Raw genomic sequence first — 21774 nt, 5'->3', positions numbered from 1 at the left:
TGATGGATCCGGTTCCACTCGATGGCCGATCCTCGGTGCCCAACCCTAGTCATCAGAAAGCAAGCCATTGTCAACCCTTAACATGGGTCAATAATTTGTCATTTGCAAATCTATAGATTTATGAAGAATTATAAAATTGTTCAAATTTGGACGTAGGAGGTTTCCGCCCGCGGTGATATGAAAAATAGCACTTCACAACCGTTTTTTTTTTTTCTTGTTAATGATTTCAAGCTTTAATTCAATCAACATCATCTGCCTCTTTCGTAGGACCCATTGTTAGAAAAACGAAATTTTGCAAAACACATACCGGTACAGTATAAAAAGCAGAAACAACCATACCTGTTTAACTGTTAAATAAGCACATAAATTGATGGGGGGTGGAAGATGTGTTCGCCGCTACCCACCATCGTCAGATTGAATCTCACTCGAGTCAGATGAAATGTTTCAACACTAGCAAAAAATCGACGGCGTGACTGGTCGTACGTCAAAAACTCATCAATTGGGGCACTCGCAAGTTAAGTTATGAGTGTGCACCATTTCCGTTTCATTGCTTTTCCAAACAGTATTTTATTTCCAACATCCTCACAGCAAACAAAAGTGGGATGAGGAGGACTTTGAAGGCGAGATGGAGGAAGACTTTGATGACGACCTAGCGGAGGAAGGTCTGCCCACAGGCCACAGTGCTGTGGTGCCTGGGAAAGGTATCCTCCTGCTGCCCCACCGCCAGCTCCACCCTCACTCGCAGATGCTGAAGGCTCGGCCCAGTGTTGACCAGGAGCCCCGCATAGCCATCTTGCCTCCCTACGCCACACACAGTCATCTGGGCCAAGACCACGGGGAATGGACCTACGAGGAACAATTCAGACAGGTAGGACTGCATATCCTGCTCTGTGTGCAAAAATGTTTAGTCGACAGTATATATAAAAGTCAGTTTATTTAAATGTATATACACTATATGAACAAATTGACTCAAGAGGGTGTACTTCAGTCATCTCAATTCAATTCATCTTTGGTTGATTAATGAGAGAAGATCTTTGCTACTTCAGATTAACTCATTCACTGCCATTGAGAAATTTATTTGTCTTTTCACAGTCCAGCCATTCAATCCCAGGAAGTTATTTCTATTTTTTTTTTTTTTTTCACATTTTTTCAAACGTTAGGGTAAAACGGGGTCTGAAAATGCCCGGCAGTGAATGAGTTAAAGTAGCGATGTTTTAAAGTATATATTATATTTACAAGTGTAGCCCAACCGAGTTACAGCTGACCTTTGCACAGCTCCCATCAAATCATGTCACTCTCACACCTGTCCAGGAGTGGGTGGAAGATTCACACCCACTCCTGGACAGGTGTTGATATAACTAAATCCATGTTTTTGTAGGGGTGGGGTTTGTTTTTGTCACCTGACAATTTGAGAAAATATTTAAGATGAAGCATTTGACAATATCAGATTTCCAAACCATCGTATTGTTAGATCCAAATATGCCACAACAAGCACCACAACAGTAAAATAAGTTAAGCGCTGTAGAAAGAGATGGGAGGGTGGTGATGTGTACAACATCTTTACTATGCTGTCGGGTTTTACTACGCAAGTGCTTACTGTAAACATACAAGTGGGCTGAATATCATAAGGGAGGCCCTGGTGGAGTAAAATGTTACGTGTTTACAAGAAGAGATTTAGAACTGACATCAACGAAGTTGACAGGGCTGCTCGCTGTTGATAATCTTTCCTACAACAGCTTTGAAATCCACACTCTTAAAACAGTTGGGTTAAAAATAACACAAGTTTGGGTCAAAAATGGACCGATCCACAAATCGGGTCAATTTGACCCACCTTCTTGCATTGTTTTGTACAAAACAGTTCAAATTTTGGGGGTTATTTTGTACGAAATTGCCTATTTTTGGGGTTGTTTTCTGTAAAACAACCCAGAAAGTTGGGTCAAATTGACCCACGTAGTGAATCTGTCCTTTTTTGACCCAAAATTGTGTTATTTTCAACCCAACTGTTTTTAGAGTGGCACTCACGACAATTATTCTCATATTTATACAGTATATATTTGCACTTGTGCATGTATTTGTCCTACCTGCTGTAATTGAGACTGCTCATTTTGAAGACATTTTATGTTCATAATGGATTTTCCATTACAAATTGACAAACACAGAGATGGGTATTTGTATTGATTTACTTATGTGGTTATTCATTAATTTGCAAAATGCTGTAATCCTTGACCCGTATTTTGTCTTTTAAGAAACTGATTTATCTTACTTGCACCCGCTTCCATATTGAACCTAAACTGCTGGTTATACGACAACTAAACGGACACTTTTTTCGCATACGCGCTTGTTGAGCGGAATCGTAAAACATGTTTGACAGAAAGTAACGTGTCTCTGACAGCTCTTTTATACCAGCGTGCTATTTTCTACCTCCATAAATGTGTACTGTGAGTGTGTAGTATGCAATTGAACGTATTGAAACCAACGTACATGTGCTTCACTTTTACACCTAACCATAAATTCTGTAATTTCAGACGTACTGTATGTCTTGTGATTATAGTGTATGCAGTATAACCCCCATAAGACCTATGCTTTGCTTTCTGAATAGCTCGCCACTCCCTCCAACTTGCTGTCAATGTGGTGAATTAATACACTCGCCCTACAGTTGGCGGTTTCTGTACATCAGGTTGTATATGTTTTTATCATAACATGTCAGCCAGCGGCTCAACTCGCAAGCAGTTGTGTATCAAAACAGCCAGCATCTTGGCTGACAAGATAGTGTTGATTTAAAACTCGACTTACGCAAAGTCACGTTGCTCTGACTGGACAAACAGGGAATGGCATGAGTATATTTTACAACTTGGTAAAAACTCTCCTTATTAAGATCTCAGCCCAACACACACCTTTGCAATAGTGGGACTAAAGTGTTGCTGTCACATTCACACTGGAGTGGGTCAGCCCTGTGATTAGTGCTCACTGCAGATGTGACCAGTGATAATACTGCAGTGTGAATGTGCCATGCCTGTGTGAGTAAAGTTCAAATGACCTACCTGTGATAGTGGAGGCATTTTTTTTCCACATGATAATTCTAAGCTTCTGCTCTGTAGTTTGGGCTGTGATTTAGGTGGACTATGTTTTGTGGTTTCTTCTAATCATGTGAAGGGAAGTCTGTAGTTAAATCTACTGGTAAATGTTTGTGGAATCAGTTTTCCAATACATGCATTTGGTTGGAATTAGTAATCGCAAATGCTTTGTCCAAAGGTTCACTTAACCTGCGGTTCCCCAAAAAATCTGAAAATACATTTTCCATGCTGAAGAGGTAGAATGTCAACATAAATAGAACTCGATTCATTGCCTTTCATACTTATGGTTACCAAGAATATTCTTCAGCAGGTGATCATTTGGTCAGACCAAAACGTGTACTACACTATGACCCACGATGTTGTCCACAGTTTCTTCATAGTACATACATGTGAAATGACACAATGGAAACAATGGCAGCCTGTGTAAAAAAAACATTTGGTCAGGCGCTAAATTTTGTGCTTGTAATTTTAATATCGGTGATCTGAAAGCACTTTGCTGCTCAAATTTTAAGCAACACATAACCTAAATATACTGCTCATTGCTTACAGTACATGATTTAATGTTTAGGTTGAGGCCTTCGGGGGCACTGAGTGGAGAGGAAAGAGTTAAAGCTGTTTAGTTTATTTTTGGGCAGGTGGGTGGAGGCTGCTGGAATGTGCCTGAGGCAGGGTGATAATGTGGCCATTGGAACCTCAAATCCTCAGCAGAAACCTTATGTTCGTCTATCAGTCGCTGGCAGTTGGGAGTGCTTCCAAACCGAACATTTCCCTGTCTTACCTTTAAAGCACATTATTGTAAAAAGCCAATGCCGCATTTCATGTCAGTTGACAGCTCAATTGGGAGAAAAGGAGAGCAAGCGGTGCTAGAAGGGTCAACTCACAGTTTACTGTGAATTGACAGCAATAGGATGGGATTGAACCCTAATAAAAGGATTACAATAAATCCACCAATAAGCCAAATAAAATTGAAAAATACTGAAAAATAAATCCAGGGCAAGTATTATAGCTGGACATGTATGATAGACTAACGGGTTATGAACATCATGGCTGTTCATGTCTTTATGAATTCCATGAGGGCTAGCTAGCAGTAGTCGTGGTAAGGATAAAGGACCAGAAATTTCTAATTTTAAACATAAACACTTCCGGCTCTAATTTCCTGAGCCAGGATTTTCCCAAGCAAATTTATTATTTTTTCTTTTTTTATTCTATTTTCTTTCGAAATTTGTTGACTTGCTGAAATATTTCACAATAAATGATCATTCCTGAAATATTAACAGTATCAATGCTTCTTAGGTAAAGTGGGGAATAAAAGGGGATTGGGGGGGGGTCTTAAGGTTTCGGTTCTCCAGTCCCAGGGACTATTTTTGTTTTGACTGCATGCACGCAGTTGAGGGTGTGTCATTTGCAGAGGTGACCCTCAGTGCTGTCTCAGCCAAAATGTGTGTGCGCAGGTTCAGAGTGTGGAGATGTAAGTCTGATGCTTTCTAACAAGATTGTGTCATTCATTTTAATTCATGAAACGACTCCATTTTGGGCTGGGAAATCGATTGAAATTGGAACTCAGATTTTTGTTTTTTTTTCAAGGTTTATTTTAAGCCCATATCACCCAGCCCTGGTGACCTACAAAAAGAGAGTCCTTGACCCATAATGTGTCATCGGGTTGAGGACGAGCAGATCTATAATGGTAAATAATAGTGTGCAACATGCGTGTACCTCTGAACTATAGATTAACGCAGTGTTTTTCAAACTTTTTTCAGTCAAGGCACATTTATTTCATTGAAAAGATCCCGCGGCACACCAGCAGCTGAAATTGTGAAAAAAAAAAAAGCTTGTTTTAACAAGATAAGTGTTATATTGTTTTTATAAGCATATTTTAACATTGAAGAATGACGTTATGTTATAACGTCTTGAATAGGAATTAAATAAACTCAAAGAGAAAAGTATTTTATAACGTTTCATATTGATACTTAGTGTGAAACATGGGCCTGTTTGGATAGATATGCGTCACTAATTCGCTTGTCTCTAAACAAAGACAATTGGCTACCTGCTGCTGCCACCTGCTGCCGCCTGCTGGTATGGAAGAGTACTACAATGTAGTAAAGAGACGATTACGCTGCCAGGCGCTAGACCGCACAGGCACACAAATTAGATAATTTCCCACGGCACACCTGACAATATCTCGCGGCACACACAGTTAGAAAAACACTGGATTGACAGACCATAGAATCTGGATCAAGACATAGCTGTCACATGCAAGTATTTTGTTGTAGTATGAAGTAGATGTACATTATTTATGTTGACTCGTCTACATTTATTGTCCAGGTTTGTCCTTATTTTTCCAAGGCCTTCCCTGGTCAGTGCAGGAATTCAATCAAGCAGGTGATCTTAACAACAGAATCACAAATGGGTTTTATGTTCACTTTTTTTCCTTTCATTTTGGGTACACTTTTCTTTGACTGATTTTGTAATAGCTTCAGCCCTGCAAAAATGGTTCATGCCCCCTTAATAAGCAGTATTCTCATCAGGCCCAAAAGGTTCAGAGGCCAGGCGGTGCCTTTGAAGTTAGCCTGTGTGGGCCTTAAACACCAACAGCAAGGGCAGATGGAGCCCAGATGGACAGTAAAGAAGGGATGTCTTTAAAAATTCATGGCACTCACCATGATCAGGGTGAGTGGAGGGCATTTGGCATTAAACATTAAATTGCTCAAACACACACACACCCACGCACGCTCACACACACTGTGTGGGGGGATGGGGTTGACTGGGACTACAGGAAGTATAGCTTGAATGAGAGCCAAGGGGGAGCGACACTTATTGGGATTGCCTGTCGTCTTTTGCTGATACAGCTGTCCAATAAGTGCTTGTTGGCTTTGCATTCCACTGAAGTTTGTTCAGAATCCTTCAGATCGTCTTGTATAAATTCAGATGACAATGTCGTTTATGTGTTTTATACATAAGTACACATTGTCCCTGTAATTTGAATTATTACTTAACTCAACTCATGTAAAAATAGAGTGCTTCGAGGTCTTCGGATTACTCAGAATGCATTGCCGGAGTCCATTTTGGAAGTCAAGATCATCATTTGTTATTGTTCGGCGAAGCATAAAGGGAGTTTGCCCGTGTGTGTGTCTTTGTCGGCTGTCATAGTCGGGAGAGGTGCAAAGGTTTCTTTAGACTATTGAAAATATTAACAAACCAGGGATTTGACGCCCGGAAGAAAAGTGAACGACGAAGACGACTTTGGCTGGCTGCTATCAACAGATCAAATCTACCAAACCCTGACTGTTTCCGAATTTACTCTGATCACATTGTCACAGGTTACTTATTACCTCAAATTCGATCGCTGTATTCTCTATTCTATTCTTCTACGGTAATATTTTCATCTCGTTAGTTAGACTACCCTGATAATAAATAAATAAACACAGTAAATTTAAAAAAATAGACCAGAATGGTTTTGTTGTGTTTTCGTGTTAGTCTTGCTAGTTGCCCTGCTAGTCGCTGGTGAGACCACCACAAAAACAAAACAAAACCATGCCGGTCTATGCTGAATTTTTAAGCAGGCTAGGCCTATTTCAAAATAATGAAACCCGAAAAGTGATTTCATTTGGAGCATGTATCTTATTTCTTAAGGCCTAGATACACCAATCTGACGTCGGAGCTCAGGAAGTCTGATTGGTGTAGTGACCCCGTCAGGAAGCGTCTGGTGGCCGTTTCAGCATGTTGAATCGGCGGCGTCAGTCGTGACATTTGGTCACTCTGATTGGCTGTTAAGGCCTAGATAGACCAATCCGGCGTTGGCCAACTGTGACAGACGCTTACCCCCTGTGGCGTCGGGCCGCTCTCGGCACCTCACGCCACAGGCACTATTATAATAGTAATAATAAATGAAATAGAACTTAAAACGCTAAGATAGCGGTTACAAGGTTAATAGAAAAGATAGCACAAATCCTCTTAATTCCTACCATTCCTAATTCCTACCTTTCCGTTCGCAGATATTGACTGTACTGACCTATTGGGAGCTGCACACACCTCTCACTACACTGTCTCAGTTGTGACTGTACAACTTCCATGTAGCTGTATATGAGTCCAATCATAATAAGATGGCAAGTCTTACTACAGCTACAGTGGAATTTTGCTTGTTTTGTAATCTGTGGAGAAAAAAAACTTGACGTGCTAGTAAAAAATGACTACAATTTTGTAATCAGTATTCCAATTTTAGTTTTGATCAGCATAAATATCTAACTCAGCAGATTTTTTTTTCAAATTGTTCCCCAGTGTAATTGATAAAAATCTGAAATCTGACTCTGATCTTTTGGTTTAATTCTTTGACAGATTAATAAATACTAAGATATAAAATTTCCATGAATTAATTCCAAAGTTTTTGGAATTAATCATTACAGTCTAGTTGTCATTTAATTGCCCTTGCACATCACTGCAGTGGTATGGATTCAACAAAAAGAAAACAAAACCTAATGGCTATTGTTTGTGGTGTGAAAACAAAACTGCTGCAAAACAAAGGCAGCGGCTGCACCGGACGACCTGCGACAGTCTTCCTGTTTAGTGCAAGGTGGGGGTGGGGCCGGGGGGTGGGGGCGTGTATACAAGGGGTGCAGCATAACAAAAAGAGGCTAGGTTCGAAGCAACAAAATGACAGCCAATTGGTGTTGAGCTTTGAAGCTGCGCCAAGTAAGTGACTAATGCAAGGTAGCTTTGACAGAAGCACTGTGCGGTATTTGAACCACATGCAGTGTCTTGTATGTATTGTGATGCTGATGCCAAGAAGTGCGCAACAAACTAATACTGGAAACTGGCAACCGCTCAATAAGGAGAGGGAAAGGCAGGTTGAAGTAGGAATGTAATCAGAAATTGAGATGAGTTAGAGTTCAGCGACTTCTTTCTTTAGTTCCTGTATTTTTTTTATTTTACATTTCAACAAATTCCCTGCAATTCCCACACGTGGTTGTAACCCCCGAACACTCTCATAGGAAATGAGGAAATGACCATTTCTTGAGCAACAGCAAGACTCGCAGATTTTCCACATCCTCCATTGTCTTTCCCACTATATTGTGTGACACGTGTATTTTCTCTCCACACAACAAGGGTGCTGCCTGCCTTCTCGCCTTGTGGCCTCGTGTCATAATACAAGACTGGAAGTAGATGTTCGCTGAATGCACAGAGCTGACAAACAAACAAAAGTTGCATCTTCTTATACAATGACCCATATAAAGGCATTCATTTGAACCAAAGTATTGAAATTGCGATGTTGCCGTCAGATGTCCCTGAAAAGCTAGCATGGGTTGAAAGCGTTAAGTCTTGTACAAATCAATTAAGTGCTGGGTCAGACATTGAAATTCTTTGCCAGGCATTTTCAAGGTTGGAATGGCTCTTTGTGTGAAATGTCACTGGACTTGGGAGCAGAAAATAGACATCATGTCTTCAATATGGCTGCTCAATGAAAAGCCCTAACAGGATGAAAAGCACGGTGAACTTTTCATTGTCACCGAGGAACCCATTAGGTGTTGGGTCCATAATTGTCAAGGCAAGGTGTTCAAATTACACGCACACAGGCGCACACATTATTTTCTTTCAAACACACGCACTTACGGCAATGAACATACACCCTTTTTTCCTGTATATACGGTGTGTCGAATACAAATATGCACTTGTCTTTTCCAATGTAGGATTTTTAAGCACGTCTGCCTCACAGCTCTGTTCTGGCTAAGAATCTGGTTCCGGCCTTCCCGGATGGAGTTTGTATGTTCTCCTCATGCTTGCATGGCTTTGCTCCAGGTACACCAACTCCATCCCACATTCAAAAACATGCGTTAGGTTCTCTGAAGACTCTAAATCAGGGGTAGGGAACGCCAATTCCCAGAGAGCCATATCCTGCCTGTTTTGGATCTACCTCTACTACAACACACCCGACGCAAATGATCCACTCATCAGCATGCTCGGTAGAAGTCGGAAACAATCCTGATCATTTGAGTCATGTACTCACCTCTCGCCCACAGTCAGCTGGTATAGGCTCTGCCTCACCCATGACCCTAATGTGTATAAGCAGTATGGAAAACGGATGGATGGATTTATATAGTACGGTATGTGCAGTGCCATGAAAAAGCATTTACCATCTTTCCAAATTCCTAAGCCTTTTTGCGTAGTTTCCCCCCCCATTTATGTTTAAGAGAAACAAACAATTAAAATAAAATACAGTTTTTAAATTATTATTAAGAATTTTAAAGTTTCTGATAAATATTGCGTGGAATAAGAGTTAATTCACTCGTTTTTTAGCCATCTCTTGGGCCGGCCATTTTGTCTCTTCTGTCGATTGAAAATGCCCTAAAAGCGAGTACATGTTTAGTTCATTGAAGACTCTAAATATCTGTCCATGGGTGCTGAATTAAAGCAATTCCGCACGCAAGAGTGGGCCAAAACATCTCCACAGAGATTTGAAAGACTCATTTGCCAGATATAAACAAAAAAAAACTGCTTGATTTCAGTTGTTACTGTTGAAGGTGGCCCAACCAGTTTTTAGGTTTCGGGGGCAAGTACATTTTCACACAACACCAAGTCGCTTTGACTATTTTTCCCCTAAACAATAAAATCACCATTTAAAAAAAAAAAAAAAGCATTTTATGTTTACTTGGGTTATGTTTTTCTGATAAGCATTGAAGTGGACAAACGATGCAAAAAAAGAAGAATTGAAGGTAGGGGCAAATACTTTTTCATGGCACTGTATGTTGTTTGTGAAATTCTGCACTTGTCTTTAGCGAGTGGATGAAGAATGGCAAAGAAGAATTGATAGTGTGAATGTCAGAAGTGAAAATCGTCTCACAGCGCGTGTGTGTGCACATTTAATATACTGTAATATTGTGCATTGGGTTTTGGCTTGATTATGTGCGCAAGCATGTGTAGGACAAATTGAGGGGTTTCTTTTTGGTCAAATTGCAGAGCCCCCACCTATTGATTAGTGGTCGGCTAGGCGAGGTGGCCACTTCTTCATCTTTGATGAGCCCCATAGATATCAGGCCTGCATGCGGGCCTGGGTGGGCCAGATATGGTTTAAAGGCCTGGGATGTCAACCATTAAACTCAACGCACTGCTCATCTATCACTCTGAGTGACAGTGTAACCAAAACCTCAGTTTTTCTGCCCTCCTGGGTTAGATTAAACATCTCCACGTATGTCTTCTTCTTGTTTGCATCAGTGCCCTTTGACAGACATTCCCCTCTCCCGCCGCCTGCTTTGCATCTTCTACGCCGGCTGTGAATAAATAACTTTATCAAAGAAGTCTAATTTAGTGATTATATATTACATACTCATTCAGGCATTGATTTGAAGAATCCGCCTCATGGATAATTGACAACGAAATTATACAGACGGGTTGACTTTGTGGGGTTTTTTGACCTTTCTAACCGCTGCTCCATTCAGCTTGGCCTTGCCCGAGTTTTGGCCTCTATGATTGGGATGCTCGTCTTCAGCAGTGTGGTTAGAAGAGATTGCCCACAGATACACAGCGTCTGGCTGTTGCGGGCCTGAGAAAGCTGGTCTCTATTTATTTCTGATTCCAAATCTACAAGACATGCTAGCAAGCAAGCATGGAATACATACTCATCCTGCCCTGTCTTCATCCACTGATATTCTCATGACAGCGCATAAAGGGGCTGTCATGGAATTTCTAACTGAAATGGGGGAAAGCCTGTGTTTCAACCATTTGGAGCATGATGTCGCAAACATTTGAAAAGGTGGAAGCTTTTGAAATGACACGATTACTGTTTGTGTGTAAATACTAAGAACAGGGGTCTGTGAAAATGTGTGTTAAAGACTTCAGTGGAGGCATGTGTGAGAATGTCATAACCAAAGCAATAATACAGGCCACGTGGCTGTTTTTGTGTTGTGTTTGGCTGCTCAAGATAATGACTCTTCTCCCGCAAAGTGCCTTCTTACCGCACTGCAACTCATTACTTGCATTCGTCAAATTCAAAGCCCTCATGGATGTAAAACCCACACAGACAGTAAGCGATGCTCATGTGAGAAGTGTTTTTTTTTTTTTTGTGACAAGCTATTGCCAACTCGTGGTCTGGCAGGCATGCTTATTGCGGTGTTTAGTCTTATTGCAGATTGTTTCAGGCAGCACTGTCATTTACAGTCTGTAAAACAACAAAAAGGAAAAACTCAAGTTTATGTTTTTATCCAAGTTTTTGCTGTGTTCATGAACACTAAAGCTACGTTCACACTGCAGGGCATGATGCTCAATTCAGATTTTTGGGGTGGAATCCTATGTTTTTATGTTGTTGTCCATGTTACGCAAAGAAATGCAGCTTCTAATGTGAACAGAATGCATCCATCAAGTGACATGTGCTCGCACCCAACATGAGGACGAATGACACACATGCACACAAAGCACAATGTCACTTGTTGCAGTGCTTATGGAAGTAAATATGGCCCCGGGTGTCCGTCTCAACCTTGACGCATTTGTGGCAATTTCAAGGAATTTCTGCTAAAACTGAACAATCTCCCCTTATATTTACAGTATCTGTTCTAAAGCATCTTCTTTTTGCTTCTTTCCGCTCTCATCTCCTTTGTCTGCCATTGCTTTTGACCTTGTCTGCTTTGTTGAAGAATTGTGACATTTTTCGTCTTTTGATGACATATAGTGTAGGTTGAATGAGCGCGGCATGAGCATCCATACTGCAGTTGCACCGGAGGTTATATCCACATATGAAGTCACTATGAGTTGTGACCATTCACATTGCATAAAAAAATTCTGAAAAAAAAAAAAAAAGGATTCAGAAGCAGCGTACAAGAAAAATGTGCACAAGGTTGTGACCAGCCCAGTGTCTCCCAAAATCAGTCCAGGGATAAACTCTAGCTCATCCGCATCACTAATGACGACATGCGCTCTAGAAAAGGAATTGATAATAGACACTCCCAAATAAATAAAGTGATGGTTCTTAGACATATTTGGTTTGTTTAACAGATACACAGCCCCCCCCTCTCTTACGCAAAGATCGATTGTTACAGACCAAGCTGCAGCAGATCGGTCTTTGACAGAGGCTGTTTGTCTTTGGCTGGTGGCACAGCTCCTCACCCTCAGTCGATGCGCTTGAATTTATGAGGTCAGCTGTTCACTGTGGATTATGATGCGTTTGATCCTGCCTGTCAATAAAACAATGTTGAATGCAACTGCAGTAAAACAGATCTATTGTTGCTGTTAATTGTGTGCTCGAGGGGGAGGGTAGAGAGTGGACATAGATGGATTCATTATTGATGTCGTCTTATGGAGACGCGTACGAGATGTTTCTGTCACGCTGCTGTTGCGCCACATTTTCCAGCTGAATTCAATTCCATACAGAAACAATGTCATATCAGACTGAGAAGGAAAAGAGCTCGTTTCCTGTATTTGATTTGAAGTACATTCCAGTAGATGTTGTTCACACTGGATTCAAGTAGTGATCTACTACAAGCTGGAAATGTTGTTTTGACAAGCTGGTTTTATGCTTTATCAAGACGTTTTCAGCATACTCAATGCATCAATGGTTTGTGGGGATATTGACATAGTGTTAGTCTATTGAGAATACTGTATTATACATATTTCATCACTCATCTGTACAGCTATGTCTTGAAATATAAGCATTAACAACACTTGGTGAATGTGTCTACAGTGAGTCTCAGAGGTGGGCATTCTGTCTGTCTGTTCGCCACTGACGGACGCCCGTTTTGCTGACGTTTGACGGGAAAAACAAAAAAAAAGACGGACAGACGGGAGTGAATTTTCGTCCGCCCGTGTCATCATCACTAAACTTGTTAAGTCCGAACGGACCTAGCAGTCCATCGGACTGAATAACAGACATACTAGTCATCTATACATTTAGACTTTTGTCCGGAGCCTTTTTTGTTTTGTTTTTAAAGTAATATTTACACATACTAAACAAAGTTAAAGTAATTTGCTTCTGATAAATTATAAATTTAATATGCTGATTAGGTCAAACTAATTTAAATGTTGACTGTTACATACTAGTACGTAATCCATACAATACTTCTAAATTACAGTAGGCAATATATAAACTGTATTACAATATAATGACCAATAATATGTTTGCAAATTGCTTTTGAAGCAATTTGAAACAAAAATGAACACAAAAATATTGACTTCATATTATAGACTACACAAGAAATTTAACCTAAGTCACAGTAATAATGTTTCGCATGGTTTCTACTTTTGTGCTAGTAAAAGTAGTATATATTTGCACAAGATATGTTATTTTAAAAAAATCACTCGTGCAGATTGCGAAGTGGAGTCTGTGCCCTAAACATTTGGAAGCCTCATTGTCCGGGCATTAGATTCTGTTATCTTTTTGTGCCCCTCCGATGTTGATGGGTGAGGGTTGCTGCATTCAGTGTTTCAACGACTGAGATTTGCGTTGCGGACATCGCCAAATCTAACTCGGTGTTTTCTTGCTTTGGTGTATCATAACATCATCGTAAACCAAATGATGGTTGAATAGATTCGTTGTGATGCAGAGACAACTTGCACTTTATACGTCTTTGCTCGCCGTCTTCCACGGCAAACCCAAAATGTAACCAAATAAGCGATTTGCCTTGCCTTGCTTGTTTACAAGTCATTCCTGTGGCGGGTCTTGTACCATTTTTAGGTCTGTTACTTTGTTAAAACATTGAGTAGGAGCGTGTGCAGTGTGATTTGCGGGGTGCGGGCTGGCTGGCTGGCTGGCTAGCTAGCTAGCTAGCTTAGAGAGGGCGGCGCAGCGGAGTAACCCGTGTGCGCATGCCTCAAAACAACTAAAAAATAGTATTAATAATCGTTTTTATACGATTATGCCAATTTTGTAATCGTGGAGTGTAATAATCGAAATCGTAATTGAATTTCGATTAATTGCACAGCCCTAGTCAGAAGTAATGCATTTGTTTTGAATACAAAGACAGTTTTACAGAGAAGTTCTTGTGAGTTAAGTTTTACATTTCTATTTTTATTTTTGGAACGAGTGGGGTTAGGAGGTTGTGAAACAGTGTTTTGCAGCCCCCACACTCCATTTCAGATGGTGACAGTAATGCACCAAAAGTTGTTTGCCAACCTTTAAAAGACAGAAGAACAAAAAAGAAGGTGGGAGGGGAGAAGACAAATTTGAAGAAATAAGCATTCTTTTATTGTAATGGGTACTTTATTTCAGTTTTCGCCAGGACTATGAATAATTTTAATCCACCAGGATTGTACCTTTGGCAACAATGTGACATTGGATTCTGGTTAAGGTAAGCAAAACTTTAAAGTAAAACTTTTTAAGAATTAAAGCGGCAGCAGGCTCCCATGTAACAGTTGAATAGATTGGCAAATAAGGCAATGTGAAATGTCAAATGAATGTGAGTGTAAAGCTGTTTGAGCAGCAAGCCAACACATTATGATGTACAATAGTGCACTCAATCTACCATTTTAATCAAATCGGTTCAGATGGATTGATGGATTTTTCATCTGTTGGAAACTTTTTTTCCAGATTGACGGACTGGCGGACCTTTGATGTTTACTGACGGAAGTGCGGTTAAAATAACATGACGGATTGACCAACAGACGATTACAGTTTGGTTCGGCTTGAAAAATAGACTGATGACGGATGACCAATGACGGACCGGCAAACTTTAGTAAAATACCCACCTCTGCTGATTCTACAGTGCTCCATCAAGTCTTAGATAAAAACAGAACGGTAGCCAATGTTAAATGCCAAACACACATTTTAGGACCTTACTATAATGACTCAAAACTTGGCCCCTGTGACTCGGCCCTCTCTTAAAGTACAGCCAGATTGCTAATCGTAGAGCTACATAGCATTCTGTCCTTGCAAATGCAGTTCTAAAGGGTCACTGAAGGGTCCTTTCATTAAAACTTTCAAATTCACATGCAACAAATACAAATTACAAACTTGCCAGGCTTCTTATAAGGTTCTCAAGGTTCCCCCGTCATAATCACATAATAGCATTAAAAACACAAATGCAATTGAATTAGTGTACTGTATTTGGTGTAAACCAGGCCCCCTCATACAGAACCACCTTTCACTGCTGTTGCTGCTACTTCACCCTGTTCTTACTGAAATCAACAATATTTAACATGAATAGTCATGTTTTGCTGTACCTTATAAGTGCACCTCGGATAAAAACTATACTGTGCTGTATGTTCTATGGATCAAAAATTATTCATACATTTGTTTTTGGGAGATTAAGGGCATTCATAAAATGGCTGTTGCCTGATTGAATGCACTGTTTGAAAATGGCTGATCATGTGTTCAAGGGCTGTATCAACTCCCCGACCTGGACCCCTTCTAGCTACAAATCCCCCTCCCCCACCTTTATGAGTCACTTAGTACTGACTAAGTTTACTTATTGCGCTTTTCTTTTCCACAATCCATTCCTCCTTCATTCCAGATGAGCATGGTTTCCTGTTAAATTGTTTAAAAAATAACGTTCATGCTTCTCATGTGGAGGGTAAATACATGAACAGTCTTTGATTAACAAATGGAGTAACTGGTTCAATGACATTTTTAAACAATATCTGGTTTCTGTTGTGCAACAGCCACAGTATAGACTTTCTTGATGTATTATGCAAATCACATCCGGTGTGCTGGTTGCCAGCAATCCCGCAACTTAATAACTTGATTCATTGCAAGAACATTCGATGACTCGATGTCAGTGCTGTTTTACAATGACTTGAGTCAGTCTTTACTCATATCCCGCTATGAATGAAAAACGTCAACCACCTATGTATCAAGATTTTTTTTCAAGTCGAAAACTTTTAAAACAAGCGCAAAACATCACTTACACCTACTCAAATCCTTTATAGAGGAAAAGGAAATAAATGGTTTGTGCTGGTGAAGCATTTTAAAGCATGATTTTATTACAGTCACATCTCAGTTTGGCTTGAACTCGAAAGTGTGGACATGTCTAACGTGTTCAGGTCACAGCATAGATTTTTTATTGGATTCAAATGTGGGCTCTATTTAGGCCAATGCACAACTTCCATCTTGTACTGGTCAATCCACTCTTTGATTTAGGTTTATGCTTGTGTTGTTGTCATGCTGAGACATGAAACTCTGCTTCATTGTGTCACATTTGACGTTTGTTCTTAGAATATGTTACAAGGCTCCTATTTTTATTTTATTTTTTAACAAAAGATAAAATATTTAAAAGAATGCCAGATCGAGAGCTTGAAGAGTTGTAGAAGATACTCCACTCTCCTCTGGGTTCTGGTTTTCTGTTGCAAAGCCCTTATTATGTGCTATGTGACACTTGTGTGCCGCTGGCTTACTAACATCCACTTGCATTGGAGCAAACCCTCCCCCTGCACTGAAATAAATCTCCTCCCCAAACCGTATTACTTTCCACCAACATGCAAATCTGCAGCAACAGGCTGCTCTGTAGTTACTGATTATTTTCATCATAAACCACTTTGTTTTATGTCTGAGGCCTCCTCATAATTTATCAGCAGAAGGGCAGTGGCTGACCTACATACACAGCCAGTGTGGGAACTAATCAGCATTTTTTACTCAAAATGTGAACTTTTCTATGGCTGCAAAGTGGTAAATGCTACTAGTGCATGTCACTAATGCCAAGTTGTCCAATACAATCCAATCAGAATCTTTTCTGGTGAATTAAACAAAATGTTTGGGGGTTTTTTCAGTGACATTTTTAACGTTAAAATGCTGTGTGTGTTTTGTTACTATCAATACCTTGCAGGGGCATGAACTCATTCCAAGTAATACCAGTTGGCCCGTTTTATTGTCGTTTTTCTAGTTTCTCCTTGTTTATCTGAATAGCAGAGCTTTAATCCAGGAGGGGCCCCAACCCCTGCTCACGTATTACAAACATGAAAACTATACAGTAAACCTACACCAACCACACCCAGCTCTGCCTGATAAGGTATGTGTGTGGGTGTAGGTGGTAGCAGATGAGCTACAATGTGCATTAGCAGGATTATAATCACTGAATCTGTGAGAAAGAAACATAAAACGATATAATCTAATAGCAGTGCACATGCTAAATTAAATGAGAAATAAACAAAAAGGAAGTAAAAGGGGGTGTTGATTAACAGACCAGTAGAACTGGATAAATAAATAGTCAGGTGGCCAGGCTATATGAATAGTTTAGTGTTTAGAAAAGCTAAAAGTGGGGAGTGACATTGTTCTTACAGGAACGAGATCCTGACTGGTTATATTTGGTGAAGCAGGTGTCCCTTTCAGACTGATTTCTGTCTTGCAGAATTTTGTCATAATTGAAGCCTCCAACTCACCACCAAGTATATTATGGCCAAAATAATGCATTAGTTGATGAATTGAGGCTTATTTATGTCAGTTGTGGAGAATGTATTCATTTATTTCACATCTTAAAGTAATTCAAGGAAAAATGGAGTGAACTTCATTGCGAACAGCAAACTCGTGGTCGATTAAGAAAAGTTTATCAAATGCCCATCTATATCTAACAAATGTCTTTAGTTGCCATAATGCCACTGGCTCATTACAAGATACTGGTTTTCAATTAAGAGGATCATTAGCCTCCAAATATTTTAATGTGTATAGATGACAGCACATGCAGCACTGTAGTCATGCTTGTAAATTGTAATTAGGTTATGTTCCGCCTAAGAACCCAACAAAAGAAAGAACTATTATCTCAATTGTATTACTTTCAGAGCTGCAGTCATATGAGCATAATCTGTGATCATGTATGTTCCATTTGCCGCTTTTATGCACCAACATCACCGTATAAGTGATCTCACAACCGTGGCTTGTTTACTAACACAGAGCCAGCCAATCAGTGGTGGCAAAATGGCAACTTAGAATGTGAATTGAAATGATTGAGATTCTGTAATCGAGGTGCGTCAAAACCATCCCGCGTTCTAAAAGCGGAGGTCAACCAAAACATTATTTTTTTCAAGAATATGTTCCCACCAGGCCCACTAGTTGAAACACGACATTCTGATTAATTTGGAGTTTGTGGAATATAAGTTAAGCAGCAAAATGCACTCGTTTTTAGCCATCTCTGGGGGCGGCCATTTTGTTGTCTGTCGACAGAAAATGACATCGCAACTGTTCACAACGACCAATCGTGGCTGACCTGTTTTCTGAATCTGAGCCGTGATTGGTCGTTGTGAGCAGTTGTGATGTCATTTTCAGTCAGAAGACAAAATGGCCGCCCCAGAGATGGCTAAAAACGAGTGCATTTTGCTGCTTAACTTAAATTCCACAAACTCAAAATTAATCAGAATGGTCTTTCAATTAGTGGGCCTGCTGTGAACATATTCCTGAAAAAAAAATGTTTAGGTTGACTTCCCCTTTAATGAAGTGCTACACTACTCCTGCTGTCCCATTTGCAGTACACAGACATGGATTCGGCTCTGTTACTCTCTAATTGGTGTAGGATTCTGTGATTGTCGCCTGTAGTCCGACACAAAGCAGGATGCGTGTCCATGCCTGTGTTAACAGTGAATACTGAATGGGACTTGAAACTGGATACAGAATAGCCACAGGGATACTGTGCAGTTCACATACTTAACTATACTACAGAAGACAAATTCTCCGTTTGCAAGGAAACCTTTATACTCATACACTGATTGGCCACAACATTGTATGAGATCCAAAGATACATGATCAAATTGATGTTCAGTCATTGGCCTTGTCTCTGAGTTATTAATTTAACAGTTTGCTTATTATTATTGTGGTAGTTGGCTGCGGTTTAGCACTGGACGCACTGCACAGCAATACCATTATTCTGTTAATATCTTACTGTCTTACCGTCCATCAAAATTCAATATCATTATAGGAATTTTCTGATGCAGCTCATGTTCGTATTTGATCAGATTGTGCAGGTGTACCTCTGGCAGCCAGTTGGTGCATGCAAGGGGCTGAACATACTCCCATCACTTGAATACCTGCACTGGGTACTCAAGACAGGTTGATCTACCAGCCATGTCTCCATGCCACAGTAAAACCACCAGCCACTTGGGAAATATTTGTTTGTGTGATGGAGAACAAATAAAGAATAGTTGGGGGTGGGGGATGCACGTAAGGGGGTCATTTCCAAGATTTATGGTGCGGCACTTCACAAAACGCATGCATCCTGTAATTAAAACTCCCCCTTGTCTCCAGCAGCCCTGTACATTAGCAGAATCCCCCACCACAACACCATCTCATTTAGGCCTATTCAATCCAGCAACCCCCCGCACACATGCACACTTACACACACACACATGCAAGATAATAAGATCTGATGGCAGCTTGAAGTCTCTAATGAGGGCTGAATGCTACAATGAGGGGCAGTCTGTTACTGGTTAGAGGCCACTTCTGTCACATCCTACACAACTTCAGCTGTACAAGCTTTTCATTTCCTCTCGGGGCAACTTTAGGTGAGCGCAAAACACGTAACTGTGCTCCCCGCCATCTATGGTGGCATCCATCATACAGTAGCACACAAACACTCCAAACAAGCCACATCGTAGTGTTCTGTGGTTATGTTGCTGGCAGTGACACGTTTGTTTTGAATTTACTGCTGACTTTGTCAGCAATGCAGCTATCACGGGCCACGGGATTCCAAGTCAATAAAGTACAGTTGCTAAATACAGACTGGAGTTGTTTGGCATTGGCTTAATGGTCTTATTTAATTTTCGAGCAAATGTATGAAACATGCCAGTTGTTCACAGGTTGTGTGTTGTCCAATACACACAGTAAATGTTTCAGCTAACTTCAGTTTTGAGAAAGGATGGGCCAAATATTAACCCAGAAAAACAATTGCATCTGATCCTCTCATAATTTTCCTAATGTTGTACTTCTATCAAATTCTATTTATAATGCAATACCTTTCACACTAGAAGACTGCAAAAATCGGATTAACGGAATTGTCTTGTAAGAGTAAAAACAGAGCTTTAAGATGCTGGATGTGGTGTTTGTTGTTGCTTTCAAAAGATTCATTGATCACCAGAATAGTTAATAAAAGATTAATTTCCCATCAGCTGGAAAATCAATAGTCATTTCAGCTCTGGGGCCTAATGGTGAGTTGTCATGTATGTGCAGAGGTTAATGTCTTCCTGTGACGTTTGCTGTCAATGCAATGTGAGCATCAATCTGAGGCTCGAGTCCCCTCAGCCCCCATGTTGGTGCGATATCAATATTATGATCTATCCAAGTTACGCTGCCAAACCGGACCGGAGAAAACAACTATCAATAGGCTCCTTGTACTCCTTCGAGTGGGTACCTCACTTTTACTGCAAACTTTCACTGAACTTTCCGGCACGCTAGGCCCCGCCAGCAGCTGGACCTGCATGAGGTTTTCATCAAGCCTGAGTGGCCCAAATCATTTTTCTCAATGTCTCTCTTTGCATGAATGAATGTGGACTAGGGTGTTGTTGATATGAGAAAACTAGCTTGAATTTTTTTTAATTTTTTTTATATATATACATTGACTCTGGTTGTCAGTAATTGAGGTCGATATTGCAACCATGTTCTTCATCATTTTGTTGATATTATTAATAGTATTTTGTAAATAGAAACACCTCATCTAACTCCTCTTCCTCTCCACAGCTATATGAACTGGATGGAGACCCAAAGAGGAAAGAGTTTCTGGATGACCTCTTCAGCTTCATGCAGAAAAGAGGTAAGCAACATGGCAAGAAACACTCAATGTAACTGGAGTGGGTGTTCAAAATGGACTCCACTCACCTCACCTCTCCTCAAAGAACAATAATGGAAATAATACAAATATTCCAATGAAGCAAAGCTATAAAAATTAGATGCCACAATATTTGTATATAATAATCCAAATAATTTGAAGTCACATGATTTTGTAAAGGTCTTATATTTTTCACACTTCCAATCTGCAAAATGCAATGATGCGATTGAATCATGTTGATTCAATGTTGAAAATTAAATACAGTAGTAAAGTGTTTTTTATCTTTTTTTTTTTTTTTTTTAGCTGAAAAGAGAAGCGTAATATGTCGTAGAGGTGTGCGATAGGTCCGACTTGAATGTTTCCGACCATTAGTGGCACCATGTAAAATACGCGAGTACGTAGTTAAGTGCTGTAGATATGCGACGAAGAAGAATGTAGTAGTGTGGATGGTTACTGAGCGTTTCTCTAAATATCAGGAACGCATAGTACGGTCTTGTGAACTCTGAAAATTCGGTCTTTGAACGTACTTCCTAAGAACAGTAGTCTCATTGTAATTAGGACGGCTGTGTACTTGTGAAAAGTTTCCAAGTAGATAACTGGATGCCATGTTTGCTCAGTGTCCTGAGCTGCAAATAAAGTGAATGGAAAAAGCCGACTGGCACAAGAATATCACTTAGGAGAGGAAAAGAAGCTGCATTATTCCCTGAGTAGTGACAAGGGAAATCGAATGAAAGCTGGATAAATATACATATATGTATATATTTTTTTAAATCCACGATACATACTGTTATATCGCACAATGTTTTATATCGTAGCTACGATATATACCATTATATTGCACATCTCTTATTTGTAGTACAATTTTATCACTTTTGCAAGAACATTCATTTATTTGTAAAGGTGGCTTTTTATTTGATTTATTTTGGTAACCACTTTTGTTACCACAATTGCAGCGCTGTAATAGATTCTTAACACATACTCTAACAACAACAAATGATCACTTTGCATTATTTGCAGCCTGCAGTGTTGGACTCAGACGCACGCTC

The 21774-nt window shown here is 40.1% G+C and overlaps 1 protein-coding gene across 2 annotated transcripts in view; it reads left to right on the top strand.

Annotated features, from left to right (window-relative positions):
- arid3a (AT-rich interactive domain 3A) overlaps window positions 1–21774 on the top strand; it is a 53055-nt gene that overhangs the window by 20034 nt on the left and 11247 nt on the right. For both annotated transcript variants that reach the window (XM_086048365.1, XM_086048364.1), the window contains exons 3-4: window positions 589–868; window positions 20641–20713. In XM_086048365.1, coding sequence (XP_085904491.1) covers window positions 589–868; window positions 20641–20713 — 353 coding nt within the window. The remainder of the gene's footprint in view (window positions 1–588; window positions 869–20640; window positions 20714–21774) is intronic.

This window comes from Filicampus tigris, chromosome 12, assembly GCF_054856515.1.
Source record: "Filicampus tigris isolate MCC_2025a chromosome 12, RoL_Ftig_1.0, whole genome shotgun sequence".
In the NCBI taxonomy this organism is placed as follows: domain Eukaryota; kingdom Metazoa; phylum Chordata; class Actinopteri; order Syngnathiformes; family Syngnathidae; genus Filicampus; species Filicampus tigris.
This window is presented reverse-complemented; position numbering and strand designations above follow the sequence as displayed.